At 35.8% G+C, this 16,870-nt stretch overlaps 1 protein-coding gene across 2 annotated transcripts in view; it reads right to left on the bottom strand.

The window, feature by feature from the left end:
- LOC144440846 (uncharacterized) overlaps positions 1 to 11,406 on the bottom strand; it is a 38,543-nt gene extending 27,137 nt beyond the window's left edge. For both annotated transcript variants that reach the window (XM_078130272.1, XM_078130273.1), the window contains exon 1: positions 11,338 to 11,406. In XM_078130272.1, coding sequence (XP_077986398.1) covers positions 11,338 to 11,403 — 66 coding nt within the window. In that variant the 5' untranslated portion in view covers positions 11,404 to 11,406. The remainder of the gene's footprint in view (positions 1 to 11,337) is intronic.
- Between the last annotated feature and the right edge of the window lie 5,464 nt (positions 11,407 to 16,870).

Below are 16,870 nucleotides of genomic sequence, written 5' to 3'. Positions count from 1 at the left end.
AAGCGTCCCACCTAAGGTATCAGTAAGTGAGTGCCTGCGTGTGTGCAGGGGTTGGAAAAATATAGACAGTGGAAATACTAACAGGTACATGTGAACAGGGACACTATCATTCAATCATACAAACACAGTTAGAAGACAAACATTCATCTAAACTATTCAATATCACCGATGCATGGCCAGTGTGGAAGCTACCGTCACACCCATCCTTACTACTCAGAGTAGAAACATAAATCTTCTATTGAAATACAGACAGAGTAATTTCAGACCAAATTATACCAAATGTATGAGGTCAGATTTGAAAAAGGTATGGGGCAACTTTTGAACACATGCGGGCAAAGTGCAGAACTACGACTCTCGTTATATGGCCGTCGAATACTGTGTTAATTATATGGCAGAATAAAAGGTTGTTGATTTCCTTGAAAACAAGGGAGTGAAACCCCAAATTTCTTTTACTATTTCTAAAGGACCATTAGCAAGTTTCCATATTGTAAAGTTTGAAAAGTTTTTAAGGAGTTAGACTTTCAGTGAAATTCGCCCCAAAGCACATTCTACATGTACGTGTACATACATTGAGGAACATAACATCTGACAATATTTTTACTGTTGTAACAAATCTGTAACAAATATTCTGTGACAATGATCCTTCCAGTCAATGATTTGTTAAGAGATCAGACAACCTACATGTATATCATAATGCAGAAGTGTGAATTCTACATGCATGTAAAATATTATATATTAGACTCAAGTACTGAACACACTTACACAGGTAATCAACCATTCTACATATAAGGGCGTCTGGAAAAATTCACTTACATGTACAATGTACATACTGTACGTACGTACGTACGTACGTACGTACGTATGCATGCATGCGTACATATGTATGCATGCATGTGTGCGTGCGTGCGTGCATATGTATGTATGTATGTATGTATGTAGGTACAAATATAATAAACAGCTGCCATTTACAAAAGCATGTTGACTGAAATAATCAAAAGGAACCATAAAGCTGTAGACAGCATACGTCCTTCACAATGATACGTTAACTACCTGTGTTCGATGTGAACAATGAACTCATTGTTATATTGTATGGGATGGTAACTCAATGTTGTAGAATGAAATTTCTTATATACATGTAGGAGCTGCCATATGTTTGAATTTATTTCACACATACACAAAATCAGTATACTTGTGTACAGGTTACTTGTTCAAGCTAGGTCTTAGTAGAATAGCTATTTATTCATGCACACAGATAAGGTCCTTTTCTGTGATTCATACAACTATGTGGCTTCTTTATAGCGTACTCTCTGTTGTTGTGAATACTCTGTTACAACAAACATTCTTTCATGTTCCCATGATAACTTCCAACAGAGTACATGCTTCACAATAATGAACACGTCATTATATTATAAATAAACACTCAATTTTATGATGTGACAGCATATCTATAGAAAAATTATGTTGATGCGGTAGGGAAGGGGGTAGAAGTGCTAGTTACATTAAAGTGTTCATTGTAATTTTGTACTGAAAATCACAGGCACTTGTGAGCTGACACACAATTCAATGATGGTTTTGGTAAAATGAAAACATTGGCATTATTAGATTACATTGGATTAGGTATTTACAAATATTCTGATAATGCCATATCATCAGTCACTCGGGTGCAGTGACTTGTGAAGGTATCGGTATTCTCCATGCATAAAATGTTCAGGTGGGGCAGGGGAGGGATGCCAAGTTAAATGGGCATGTGGAGAACACTGAGGCACTATCAGAATATTCGTAAAACTGCTACCCTATGTTTTGTGCATTGTACTAGGAACATCACTGATTCATATCCTAGCCCACAAGTGACTGTGGTCATCACTATAGTTAACAAGTACATGTACGCATATTAAAATCCATAATTTGGAAATACAGAGCAGTGTTCATCGTTACATGAGAATGTGTTATATAACAGATTTTCATTTTATTGTTTTTGTTTTTTTTGCTCGTCAACTTGTCCTGTGAAATTAGCTGAAAAGTAAACAAATAAAATTCCTATGCAAATTAAGTGACATAAAATATTCAAGTGACAACAACTCCGACAAATGTCAAATACTGTTAAGAAAAAAGATGATTTTTTTTTTTGTCATTCAGTTCATCTTTTGTATATATTATAATATCCATGACTCGGAGACAAATTTTCCTTAAATAAAATTTCTTAAAAATCTCTCTGAACTTTGGCCATATGAAAATTTCTTCCTGGTCTTTTTCAAATAATAAAAGATATCTAGGGTTTCACTGTCTTCTTTTCAGGGAAACTGCCAAGCTTTTATGTTCACCTAGAGATAAACATAATATTCGGTGGCCATATTGGATTATAAAAGAACAAAATTTTGATTGACTTTTGACCTTTATTTTAAACATCGTGTGCTGACTCAATATTTTTTTATTGATTTGAAATGATAATAGGTTAAAGTTTTCTTGAACGAAGATTTATCCCCCCCCCCCCCCCCACCACACCCATTCTTTGGTAATCATCCACCTTGTATAAATTTATCAAAACAATGTCAGCGCAACAAGAATATGCCATTGTTCACACATTTTTAATCATAATCCAGTCAGAGCAATGCAAACAACAGAGAGTAAGGCCAGTAGTCATGTAAACAAACGAGGGCGTGAACTTTGACCTTTGAGTATATTATTATTTTGAATACAGTACTAACATATCCCCTTGCAGCTGACATCTAACTCTTGGAATTCTATCTATCCGAAGCCTCCTAAACACTCTCATCAATTTCTGGACTATTTCAACGTCACAACATGGTAAATGTCGTACAGTTAGAAATGGGACTGCCTGTCTTGACTAAGATCTACTGTTCACTATATACATGCTGGTAGTCGGAGACCCCTTTAATTTCAAACATATCAAAACATGTATAAAGTTTAGCCATACTGTACGTTGTAATATTTGGGGTATTTTATTGTTTGGTAGACACAAAAGATGAATCTAAAATAAGTTACGATATTAATTATAAAATGTTAATTTTTTAAATACATATCTGGTCCAGTAAAGATCATAATAATGAAAATAAAGTTTAAAATAACAACATATTCTTTATGAGTAAAGTCAAAAGTCATGGCCATATTGGACATATGACAGATGTATTCAATTGACAAAAGTACAATGAATATTTCACACATTTTGTATCTATGACATTTCCTCTCCCTCTTGAAATCTGGCACCCCAGGTAGATTTTTTTATTTTATTTTTTATACATATATATTTTTCATATGTGAGTATCTATTTCAGGTAGTTATAATTTCCATTGTTTTCCATATGGAAAATCTCCATCTCATCCAATTTTCTTTTTTGGCCAAAAAAAAAAGAAAAAAAAAGAATTGTTTCTGGTCAGGACAGTTTGTCTAAAATGGTGCAATTTTTTTTTTAAATTCTCAATAAACCTGTCACTCAGTCTATTATTTATGGCTGTTACTGTTGTTTTTATTTAGTACTTTAGAGCAAGTGTATATGTGGGGCAGATGTCATTGGCTCTGCAGTTGTCTCCAATGAAGTAGGGAGGGTTATTTTTGTGTTTCCCTGAGATCTAGAAAGAAAAAAATAAGACCAACGCAGGGGAATTTAAGTGATGCGCGTGCTAACCAGAAATAATTCTTTAAATGATCACTATATTGGACCTAACTACAATTTAGTTGACTATTAAGATTAAAGGTTACCAAATAAAAACTCTTCTGAGTGACCTTTGACCTGATTTACATCATGACAAATGACAACACTGTGCTGGACAGATTCCAACAAATATAAACACAGTTGAGTATCTTGTGACTTGGCACAGAATATGGCATCGGCTCATGAAGTGTAAATCACTACATTATACATTTATCAAGAGTCAATCTTTTGATTTCTTTTGTAAACATAAACGGGTTTGCAGATTGTGGATCATCTTGGAACGTTATCTCCAATCTTCCAGTGTAGTCAAGAAATTGATTGAAGATTATATTCCAAGCATCTGACAATCCATGTTTACATCGGTGACCTTTGACCTTGATGACATTCATAATTGATGTTTGACCTTAAAACTTCACTAGCTGTAACTGGAGTATTATTTTTTCAATCTGACAAACGACAATAAAGACATTGTAAGTGTCAATTAAAGGTTGATTTACCTCATAAAGTAGTACATTAATAGGTTGAAATCGTTCTCCTCCACTGTCTATGGTGAAATCTTGATCACGTTTGACTGTTGATTTTAAGGTTTGGACCCAAAAATCAATTTGATTGGATTTATTTTACCATATTATGTGTACAGCTGTAGAAGTGCATTTAATAATATGTGATTCAATACTATTCAGGGTATACTTAAGTCATTATATCTAACAGCTAGTGTAGCTTTAAGGGGGCATAATCCGAGTTACCATGAATATATTAGTCTCTGGTCATTTTTTTTCATGCGTGTTAAGGAGCCTAGTCGAGTGACTACTTTCTATGATCTCTCTCCATGTACAGCGCATATCAGTAGTAATCCATCACACACTGACAGACGGTTGTAATTGGTTACTTCATTCAGTTTACTACAAATGCAAAATCCTGTCTTAAAGTATGTATAGTCACATGTGAATGCAATAACGTCATCACGCTTATATCAGAATTTGTCCGTTTGACTAGATGGTGGAGAGAGAGATCATAGAACACAACCACATGTATAGTTACTATAATTTATTATACACTGACTTTGTATGTACATCATGATGTATATCAAATAAAACATCAAGGAAACCTATATTATGGCATGTACTGTGCTGACACCACTAGATGATATTTTAAATGCAGGGCTCAAAATTAACAGTAGTCCCATGTCCACAGACTACCAACTCTTGTCATGGGACTACCATGATTTGTAGCTGGTAACCCACTCAGGTTACTGATTTTGTGAGGATTTAAAGGATGGAAGATTTTTGGACACGAAAGTATTTTAATAATACACATATTACCAATAGAGGAACTCTGTTTTCAGTTCATGAATACAGGACTATTGGTCACCTTCTTTCGGCTACCACTTTCTGAAAATAGTAGTCCACTTAGGACTAGCAATAGGACTACCCAAGAAAAAAGTTAATTTTAAGCCCTGAAATGCCACTGGAGGCATGCATCAACAATAACATTGATATAAATTATAATATATACTAGAATAGTTTAATTAAAAGGTTTTATGCAAGTATTTTCACTAAGAGTAAAAAAAGTTAATTAACTCAGTTTGTGCCACTTTAATTAATACCAGACTAATACAAAGTACTCTATGGGAAAATAAAGATTAGTGATTTCTTGGAAGACAAGGCAATGAACACCACATTATTTCAAAGAATGAGGAACAAGTTTTGACAAGGCAAAATTTGAAGAGCGTTTAAAATTTTTTATTATTATAAACAAATTGGTCCCTGGGGTTCAAAAAACTTGTTCTTTTGTATTTAACTTCCTATGTTAATAATGTATCTCATTATTTAGGAGGGATACTACTTTCTTTAATATAATGTATTACCTTATCAGAACAATACATTGTAACCATAGCTTGTTTGTTGTGAAACATACATACCAGAAATATACATTGTACATGTATGTACATGATGTACATCCTGTACTGAATAACAATATAATATTAATGGTTTGGTTACTCTATATTAATGGCCATGCTTTTCTGAAAAGTAAACACACCCTAAACAGAATGAGAAATCTGATAAAATTTACTTATATATATATATATCATAGAGGTATACCTTCCATGTATTTATTTTGTTACATTTGCATTTATCTTTCTAGACATTTGGGCACCTGATCGTTTCGGCCCTAGACATTTCGGCACTACTTTGGACATTTTGGAACAACTAGCCAAAATGTTTTGGCACCACTACCCAAGATAAATTAAATGTTGTTGTCCTTTCATAAACTAACACTAACCCTAACCCTGATCTGAACCCCTACATGTAACTCTAACCCCTAACCCAATCTGATTAAAATCTGATGTGGTAAAAGTGGCTAAATGCTTTATTGACCTCTACTTCCATCATTTAGCAATGTTTGTTTTGTTCCGAGTGATCGCAGCTTTCCCAAAGCGATCACTCAGAACAAAAATAAATATCATAAAATGATGGAAAGAGAGGTAAATAAAGCATTTAGCCACTTTCACCACATCAGATTTTTAATCAGATTGACCCCTAACCCTAATTGTCTTGGGTACAGTGTGGACAAGTTTAGGAGTCATGAGTGAGGGCAAAACATCTAGGGTCGAAACGGTCAGGTGTTGAAACAACCAATTACCTCTATTTAAATTCCTAAACACATCAGAGTGAATTGTCATGAAATGCCTAGGGAGTAGTGACATATTTGACCAGTGCCCACTCTTAAAAACAAAAACCTTTTATCTAGTCCACTTTTAAAACAAAAATATTTGTCTTTATCTAATCTGTATTTATGTGATGAAACTTTTCAGGTAATATGTTGTACATGTAAGTTTCAGCAAACAGACAACAGCAATGAAGTAGAAACTAGGGATGAAAACAGCTGTCAAGCCTCTTTAGCCTGGATTCCTAATGACTTATCGAATTCCCATCAACTTCTCTTGTCTATTGTGTTCTTGTGTTATACAAATCATTAATCACAATTCATACAAGGTCACCTAACTTTGTATTACATAACATTGAGGTTAGAGGAATCATGGAAGTATAAGGTCTTGTATTCAAGTCAGTGAAGATGTGTCCGAGTTATCATAGTCTGCCATGTACATTCTAATCTAAACACATTTTTGTAAACTATGGGTTGTGGTTCACTTACATTACATGATGTTATTGCCAAAAAAAAACTAAATTGAAACCTGTTCCTTATTCAATCATTTTTTCAGTGTAGATCACATCAATGGACATGCATTTCCTCACACACATGAATCAACATATATGTGTTTGCAGCATATACATATTCATGACTCTGAAGCGTTTATTCTGCTATTACACATGCATATCTGCTGCCTCGCATGATGTAATGCGTACCCATGGAAATGAACACTGAACAATGAATGGGGGAAAAGTTTCAACATATATTTTCTTGGCAACTGCATGCAATTTAAACAGTAAAATCATTAAATGTCTCTCCACAAAGAAAGTTTTAAAAAATGCTTGTATTTCCTGGAGCAGTGTCCATTCCCCTAAAACACCAATCCATACTTTTACTTTAGAAACTTCCACTTCCTTGCTTATTGTTCATTTTATTTACATTTTACCAAGGTAATGACACATTTTTTTAGGACATACAAATAATTTTCTTTGATCTAATAAAATCAATAAAAGTTAAAACACATACATTTTTTATATGTTTTTAATGTTCCCATTTAAATCTCACAATCAATACTTACACAATAACTTGAATATATTTACACTGTTTGAGTATTGTAACTTTTTCAATACACTACATTATAGTTATACCATGCACGAGGCAAGATGAACAAAAAATATGGAATACATATATTCTGGTCATTCTACATAACGACAGCGCTTGTCTATGTCATGACAATGTGTGTCTACTACGTCACTGGGTCAGCTGTGTTCAAAACATGAGCCAAAACATTCAAAATTGCCATTACTATGGCTCTTTAGTAAGTCACGCTCTGGGATTTTCATCCCACCCACTGGATTTTTGTCAGGAAAGTGTATATTCATTCCGTAGTTGTAACATTTCCGACGTTTACATGATGGTTCATGCAGCTTGTGTGTGTATTTTGTGTATCTATTGTCTATTGCTATGATTGTTGTACATGTATTTTAGCAAGGGAGTATGTAAAGCTGGTGTCAGTTCGAGATAGTCGACACAAAATCCATGTCATACATGTAGAAACTGTTGGTATGTTCAAATTTCTCACAACATTCGTCAGTCGAACGGCATCCAATGCATGTATTTTTGGTTGATTGAAATCATAACGATTTTGTTCATAAGGGAATAGTCGTTATTTGTTTACAACAATGTGGAAACCTGGGAGTAGAAACAACACATTTGCCGTTTTTAGTATGGATTATATTTTTTCTGTGTGCCAATACAATATCCAGGTAAAATGGTAATAAACACCTTATCAATTTATTATCTATGTATGGTTATGGTGGTCTGTTAATATTTATGCGAGAATATGTTGATTCACATGTTTGATAGTGTCTCCATGACAATATAGTAATGTTTACTGGAGACTACTGTTCGGACAATGGGAGAGGACCTGTTGCCAATCTGTGTCTTACTTGTCTGTGAGCTAACAAAAAAAAAAAGTTTCTTAATGTATGCATAGCCCCTATGGTTTCTACTGCATTATAAAAGAATAGCAATGCTTATCACTTTTCAATGTGATTGTGCAAAGGGTGCAGTGTCTCTGTTATTCCACAGATAAATGTGTTACTTATCTGTGGTTATTCTTAGTCCAAGTTGAAATGTGTCTATTAGTGTGTCCAATGAGTAAAACACCAACTTGAAGGTAACCCAGATTGCACTGTAAACATTTTAATGTCTGGAGTTGGTCCACATCCTTTAAATAGTAAATGTTTTATTCTCTTATTGTCTTAAAGCAAATTCTTTACTAATCAGAGTATATTGTAAACCTGCATATTTTCACGACTAGAAAATTTTGCGATTTTACAGTCTTCATGTAGTTCACAAAGATTAATTTTCACTAATAACCATACTGGTACATTGCACTATGCAGACATATATATTTTCGCTACTACTTATTTTTGCGTTTTTGTTTTGTAGCGAAATTAGCGAAAATAAATCTTACGCGAACATTTCCAGGTTTACAGTATGACAGAGGTGTTGCTAATTTTTAGAGTATGTTGAACGTCTCAAAAAGTCGGTAAAAATGTACTACCTGTACGTCAATTGAGAATTATTGTACTTCTGGCTGCCAGAGAGTGTGTCCTTTATGATAGGACAACATTCTCATTGTGGATCAAAAATATACAAACTTTATTCTTGACAATGATCAAATAATCAAAATCATAAATCTTTAATTCTTAAAAAGTGCATTACATTAAAAATATTCACAATGTGCTGTACAACTGATTGGGAAAAACAAAAACAGACATAAAAGACAACAAAAATACACTATTTGAAAAAAAAATGTTAAAACTGTTTAAAATGTCTCAATATTAGAAACATACCAATATTAATAAAAAGGTTCACATGCAAAAAGGTAAAATATGTAAAAATGACTGAAAAAGACTCCAAAAGGCAAGTTTTTAAACTGTTTTTAAAACTGTTGAATGAAGAAGCAGCTCGGATCGGTGATGGCAAGGCATTCCATAGAGGAGTGGGGCACAGATTGAAAAGGGTTGATATTACCATAATACATACTGGTGTCTGTATAGGAACAATCACTAAAATTTGATGCTTCACAAAAAATGTGCTGTGTATCAAATTGGCTTAGAGAGCAAGCAGAAATGCTATCACCTCATTATGTGTCTCTATAGACTAAATAATTACAAATTTAAAACTATAGACAACAACATATGTATTCTTGTTTTAACATGATATTTGGCAAAGCTTAACTAACTAACCAATTAATGTAAACAGTGGCAAAAATCATGTCCCAACAGACACTGGCCTAATGCAACAAAAATGAGAACCAGCCAATCATATCTCACACAGAGACCAATAGAAATTATTAATAAGCTGAATAATACAGCAAAATCTCTTTAATATTAAACAAAAATTGATCAAATTTTCCAACCATATTATCCCTAGGTCCTCTCATGAGTTTACAAAATGACAGAATTTTCTGTGGATCTATTTAGATCCTTAGGTTAATAAAAGAATTGGCACCTCACCATTGCCTCGAGGAAAGAAGGTACACATCAGGATAAATTCACCTTAGCTCAGCTGGTTAGAGCACTCTGTGACTAGTGTTTAGAGGACTTGCTTTCAATTCCTACACGTGTCATTTTCCTTTCCTCATTTATAACAAATTCAAAATAAAATTACTTTATGGTGAGTTTCTTTCATTTATAGCCGATCAAGTTGTCACCCCCCCCCCCCACCCAAAAAAAAAAAAAAAAAAAATTTAAAAAAAATTATGTTTACATATTATTCTGTTGTCACTCAATAGGATGGTAAACGTTGACTTGGGATGGGAAACTAACACAGTTCTGATAACACCATAGTGGGTAGAGAGTCTAATGTTATAACACTAATCACCGTATTATCACAGAGTGCTGACCACTGCTGCCTGGCAATATTTTTAGTACTTCACACATCTCTAGATATATTTATAGCACCCTTATCACATAATTGGCAGACTATTAACAGTATGGGCTAATACACAGCTTGATAACTAACCAGTGACACTAAAAGAATTAGTTTCCCCTGGTTTGGTAAATCAAAACAATCAAATATGGTCAAGTGACAACAAAATCTGTAACACTCTCTACATTGTTTTCACTTTCATTTTGCGAAAAGAAACTCAACAGGCAGCGTTTCTCTCTACGTACGTGTACGCGTAGCATTGATTTTCTAATCATCTCCGATCAAACGTTCGAGGTATACTATGCAAATGTACCGTGCCCACCCATTTACTGGTATCCGTGTACATGTACACGCAGCTTTTTCAACACCTCAAAATTGAAGGCATGAAGCCGCAAAACCATGTGTTAATAAATTATTCATGTCGATCAGACTCTTAGCTACAGTCCGCCTCGTACACTACACAGAAGGGTTTGAAACTGTCCATGGAAAATTCACTTATAGTCTCGGGGGGCCTTACAAGAAATAGTCTGCAAGTTAAGCCAGGTCAGGGCTTGCAATCTATACGTCGATAAAAACACAAGCACTGAGAGAATACGTACTGTCCCGTCATGTAGCATATTGACGTCATACGAGGCCTGTTGTAAAGGCCATGATTGCCTGTCGTCGAACGGTGGCATTCGTGGATATGGTCGAATGTGGTGATATATAAACACGCGTCAATTATACTGGCAGTGTGACTTGTAATAAAAAAAATTATTTTACTAATAACTAGACTCGTGATCACATTTGGATGCCATGTCAGAAGCTTTCTACATGTTTTAGATTTATTTTGATCTTATCGGACGCCGGTGAACATTCAGACCGCACTTTGCATAACAATGAAAGTTTCGATCGCTATAGACTACGTCGGGTACGGAGTGTGTTGACGATATATTGTGCGGAGGAACGCGATCAAGTTGTCACTTGTAAATGCCCTCAAAAAGACAACTACTGACGAAATCTCTGATCTGCTAGGTGACTATTACACCAAAACTTCTGACACACACCTTATTAAAAAGATAAATTGCACTTACTTTGACGTACGGCGACTGTTCGTCTAGAGTAGCCACCGACAACTTCGTATGCATCTCTGTCTCCATATTTGCTAGGGTCAAAGGTGAAAGGTTGGGCCACACCAATATATTCTTTTGTAAACAAATGCGCAAACGTAGCACTTGATTGCTAATTTGAATAATCAATTACTCAAATAGTTTAACGTAGATAGACCCTGGAGATTTTAGAATCTGGCACGATGCGTCTCCACCTGTATGCTAGAATTTTTTTTAAAAATGGCAGGAATTTCGCGTTTTTTCACCGACCGATATAGCTTCGGCCAATGTTATTAAATGTGGCACTGATCGGGATGGTAAATGTGTTTTAAGCTTGCAGAGACTTTTGCTCGCTTTACAAAACTGAAGAGGTAAAAACAAGGTAGCTACCTTTCAATATGCCAGAAATCGGAGACTGGAATTTGGAAATTAACCCCCACCCCCACCCCATCCCCATAAATTCTCTTACAACTTATACAAGCTAAATGTATACACAATACGCTTTTGAACATTTATCTGATTTTTACTAATTTCAACATTTAACACAAAAATGTTGTTGTCTTTTTTGTTTGCTTATATTCTGAAAAGTGTACATTGCTTTGCAGCTCAAGACGTACACACGCAAGTACACGGAGTGTACTGCCGATGTAACTCTCTACACTGAGTAACTCGGCAGAGTGTACTTCTGAAAAATATATCGTTGTACCAGAGAAGTGAGTAACTAGCGAAGGTACACTGGAGTACATCTAGAGTTACGCTTGTGGAGATATTAGCGTGTGTAGATATTACTTGTTGTGTTTGTAGTCTGAGTGTTATGCCTATTGCGCCCTCTACGGACATAAATAGGTATTGGTGGCGGGTCGAGGTTGGTGACAATATTGGCAAAACTAACAGAATGCAAATGTTTCTAAAAATGAGTTTTGGAGAGAAATTTCCAACGTCACTTCCGTACCAGACTCTGATAAAATCTATGGGTATCCAATCTCTAACTGAATTGAACTTAACTAAAAAATGAAATATAACATTGACATGCGCAAAAATTTACCCTGTCGAATAAAACTTTTGGAATCCACATTTTCCAATGCCCTTAAAAATAATAGCTCTGTCGAGTCATCGACGTTGGAGAGAGATAACATAGATGTCTATAGGCATTTATGAATTCGAAGCATCACCAGGACGTTTGGACTGATAAATTCCTCTCTGTTTCTGCCCATGTAACCACAAGCTCCAACCCACATTAAGAGTCTTTGGGTCGACAGAACCATATACACTTTGGTGGAGAGGAAATTTAACGTTCAATATCCAAACGTTCTTTTGACGCTTTTCATACAAACATGCCTCTATATATAAAGAGATGAAGGTCAGATGTTTTGTATCTTACTGTATTTATTCCATGATCTCAGTTAAATGACATTACGGTCTTCCATATAATTACATGTATATAAAAAAAATATTTTGTGGTAATATTTTGGTGGTCGTTCCTATACATGTTTATTTTGTATCGATATTGAAACTCACAAATAGTTGTAGCTAAACACAGTAGATATTATTTATCACCAAATCCTTACATAAGGTCATCAATATAATGATAGACGATACTTGGTAGTTGTTTTGTGACTGGCTGGGTAGTCGTTTTCCTAAATCCCACATTCCTAGGTGGTACTGCTGGTGGTCTTGTTGTTTTGGTTTTACGTTTATTCACACGTGTAGGTAAACGACCTGATGAGCGTGTATCCCTATCTCTATCTCTATCTCTATCCTTATCCCTGGGCTTAGCCTTAGCTCTTTTCTCCACTTCCACGATAGAGGAATCACTTTCCTGAATATGTCGAATCTGAGCACCGGTGATAATATTAGTGACAACAACTTTACTGAAAGCTTCAAGACTGGCACTGTCGCCTAAGGACTGGTCTTTTTGTTTGACAGGTTTTTTCGTTTTACCGACTCTTTGGTTTTTGTAATCCGGAGCTTCTCTCTGCACGCGTTTTTCGTAATCACGCACCTTGTCAGCTGTTACACTCGTTGAATACGACTTGTCCTTCAACTTCTTCTTCTTCTTCTTCTCGTCAGATCTATCCATCTCCCGTGAAGCTATCCGTGTCTGTCTGTCAACCATCGTATTCTTCTCGTAACGTTTCAAAACTTTACCATAGGACTTGGGACTAAATGATAAATCATCGAAAGTATCGTCGTAAACGATGGCATCCATATCCGGCAGATAGGGTGGAGGTTTTACCGTTGAGGCTGAAGATGTGCCAGCCGGTCTAGTGGGTCTTGGTGTTTTCTCGCCACCACGGGTTTTTTTGTCACCCGAGTCACTTTTCGCAGGTTTTCCATGGGTTATGGTAGTCTGGGTTGCAGCCTCGTTGTATCTACTATGAGGCTTGTATGCTGTTGGTCGTGAGATCGGTGCATGTTCTTCTGGTTCGCATTCTTCATGATCAAATTCATCGCCAGTCTCAAAGTCGTCATCATCCTCTTCAGAAGAAGAGATACCGTAGAAGGCAACCCCTCTTTGATCTTTTTCTTGGTGTGTTTCTGTTTGGTAAGTCTTAGCAGCTTTTCCATAAACGTGTGGATTATATATGATATCATCATCACTGTCGTCGTCATAAACGAAAGAATTCACATCAGGCTTAGATGGTGGCGGTTGAACAGGTGGTTTGGAAGACTTCCCAGCCGATGATGTTTTCTCATCCCTGTTGGCAGATTTGTATGGAGTCGGACCGGCTGATTTTGCAGTACTATCAGTGTAGCCTCTATACTGCTTGTAGGATGCTGGTTTGGATGTTTTGGTGGCCGTCTTTGTACTTTTTTTCGATGTATACTTCTGAGGTTCAATTTCGTCACTTGTTTCGTAGTCTTCCTCTTCGTCAGAAGTAGAAGCATCGTGGAGGGCGACCTTCGTATCTTTACCTTTTGGTGTGTCTGTCGGCTTATCGCCTACACCCTTGTATTGCTTCGCCACTTTGTTATACATCAAAGGTGTGAAATCTCTCTCATACAAATCGTCAAGTTCTGATTCAAACAACGCCATTAAATCTGACAAATTTGGCATGTGGATTGGTGGTTGGATCGGGGCCTCGTCAGTAATATTTCTAGTTTCGAGTTGTGACCTATCAGTAGTTTGTCTAGACCCGGACGCACCATCTTGATTCAAACACGCTGCCAAAATTCCTTCCATTCTAATCGTATCCTGTTTGATGTTATAAACAAGGTCCTCCAACGTCGCAACTTCACCGTGATTAAATTGAACCTGTGAGGGCCCCCCGGTCGTCTTTGAAGCTTTAGCTGTTTCCACTTCTCGTTCCAATGTTTGAATTTGTTTTTTCAACGTAACGATGTCATTTTTCATACTTTCAATCCTCTCACTTTGGCTTCTCATAGTCGCCTTTGCCTCCGCAGCCTCCTTGCGAACCAATGCTTCGTTTCTTTTAGATCTGTCCAATTCTTCCTGATTCAAGTTAACTTTTTTCACGTTGCCTGTCTCCCTCGAATTGTCGTATCGTTGACTGAAAAATAGAGAAGCAACGTTGATTATTAAGCAATCAAAATTGTTTAAATGTCTAACTTGTCAACCATCACTGCTTTCTACATCTGTTTTAACCATTTCGTCATCACAATGTCGGAAGACGATTGATGCTTATATTCCGATTCGCTTATCCGATCAGAATAGGTTATTGTAGCTATGAAACTATGTACAGAGGCTGGAGGGGGTGGGGGGGGGGGTGGGGGGGGTGGAAGACTAAAATCTATGATTTGAGAAAAATTGCACTTCTTACCTTTTCTGTTCTCTTTTTACAGTCTCGAATTCATCATCATCATCATCATCATCATCATCATCGTCGTCGTCATCGTCATCTTCTTCATCGTCATCTTCAGTTTCACTGGTCGTTTCCTCCGTCTCATCCCCCTCCTTCTCCTCGTCATCGTCTTCCGTTTCTTCTTCTTCCTCCTCCTCCTCCTCCTCCTCCTCCTCCTCCTCCTCCTCCTCCTCCTCCTCAGTTTCGTCTCCCTCTTCCTCCTCCTCCTCCTCCTCTAGATCTGTTTCATCGTCTTCTTCTTCCTCAGTGGTGTCGGAAAAATAATAAGAGTAGAAAGCCTTGCAATCCGAATGTTTGGTCGATCCTTGAGCTGAAATAGAACGTAAAGTTGGACTACTTTCAAGGGACTCAACTATTTCGATTCCCTTTTTTTTTTTATCTTCGGTTCATTTATAATATTAGATTGCTGTATGGGAGAATTTGATATAAGCATTCGAGTTTACCTTCTACGAATGTCCACATTTTGACGAACTTGGAACCAATGAAGTAATAATATTGTTGGTCTGTATTTAAATTCTCTGAGATTGTGTATTTGGGAATTATGACAACAGATGTAAAGCTTATTTTTGATAACATTGTAAAAATTTATAGTTTACATATCTAACGCGAAGCTTGCTTCAGACCTACTGGTATTTATATCTTGAAGTTTGTTTCCATGGATGGAGTTGAATGAAATTTGATTTGGTTACACACAATGTAAAATATATAGATTTTGTTGACGTAAAAAAAAACTTACCTTTTTTCCTATAAGCCATATTTACATTCTTGAGATATTTTCAACTTCGTGTACTGCTATTAGGGATGAAATGCACACCATTCCTGACTTTATATCAACCTAGGTGCATCAGCCATGGGTGATTTTCACGACTCACAAATATATCGCGTAATTATTGTTCTGTGGACAATCAGCGACGCGCGCACGCATTTGTACAGTCATTGTGACGCGTTGCGTAGTAACTGGGTTTTATCACGTGACACAACCATTCTAGAGCTATATATCTTATCTACTCACGTACGTCGCGATATATATAGTGTCGATGCGCAAGTAGTGTCATGTCCCCCGGGTTGCCTTTAACCAGTTAATGGTACATTTTTATTACTTATTCCGGGACCTATAACTAGTAGCTATATAGATTTTCATAAAATTGGACCATAAGAGTCTGCTTGAAGACTATATGTAGGTAAACAGAACTATATGATTCAACTTTTTATTTTTTATTTTATGTATGTATGTATGTATGTATGTATGTATGTATGTATGTATGTATGTATGTATGTATGTATGTATGTATGTATGTATGTATGTATGTATGTATGTATGTATGTATTTATTTATTTATTTATTTATTAATTTTTTTTTTGGGGGGGGGCATTATTTTTATCTTACCAAGTTTTTTTTCAAGATATGTTTGGTTTTTAGAGGAAATTCAAGTTGTTGCTGATTTGATCACACTAATTTCTTAAAATGCGTTGATTTACACTAGTGCACACTAGCTTATTTTCATTTACAGTTTCTGTTGTACAAGCACTGACAGAATCATCAAATTGTTGAAGTTGGTCACTAATCTTGGTAGAAGAGAAGAGACCAATGCGTGTACATATATAACAATGGCATGATACCATAATTATATATATTTTTTCTTTAATTGAACAACGCATGTATCTATTTTATTTATTTATTTACTTATTTATTT

This window comes from Glandiceps talaboti, chromosome 10 (assembly GCF_964340395.1).
Source record: "Glandiceps talaboti chromosome 10, keGlaTala1.1, whole genome shotgun sequence".
NCBI lineage: Eukaryota > Metazoa > Hemichordata > Enteropneusta > Spengelidae > Glandiceps > Glandiceps talaboti.
This window is presented reverse-complemented; position numbering and strand designations above follow the sequence as displayed.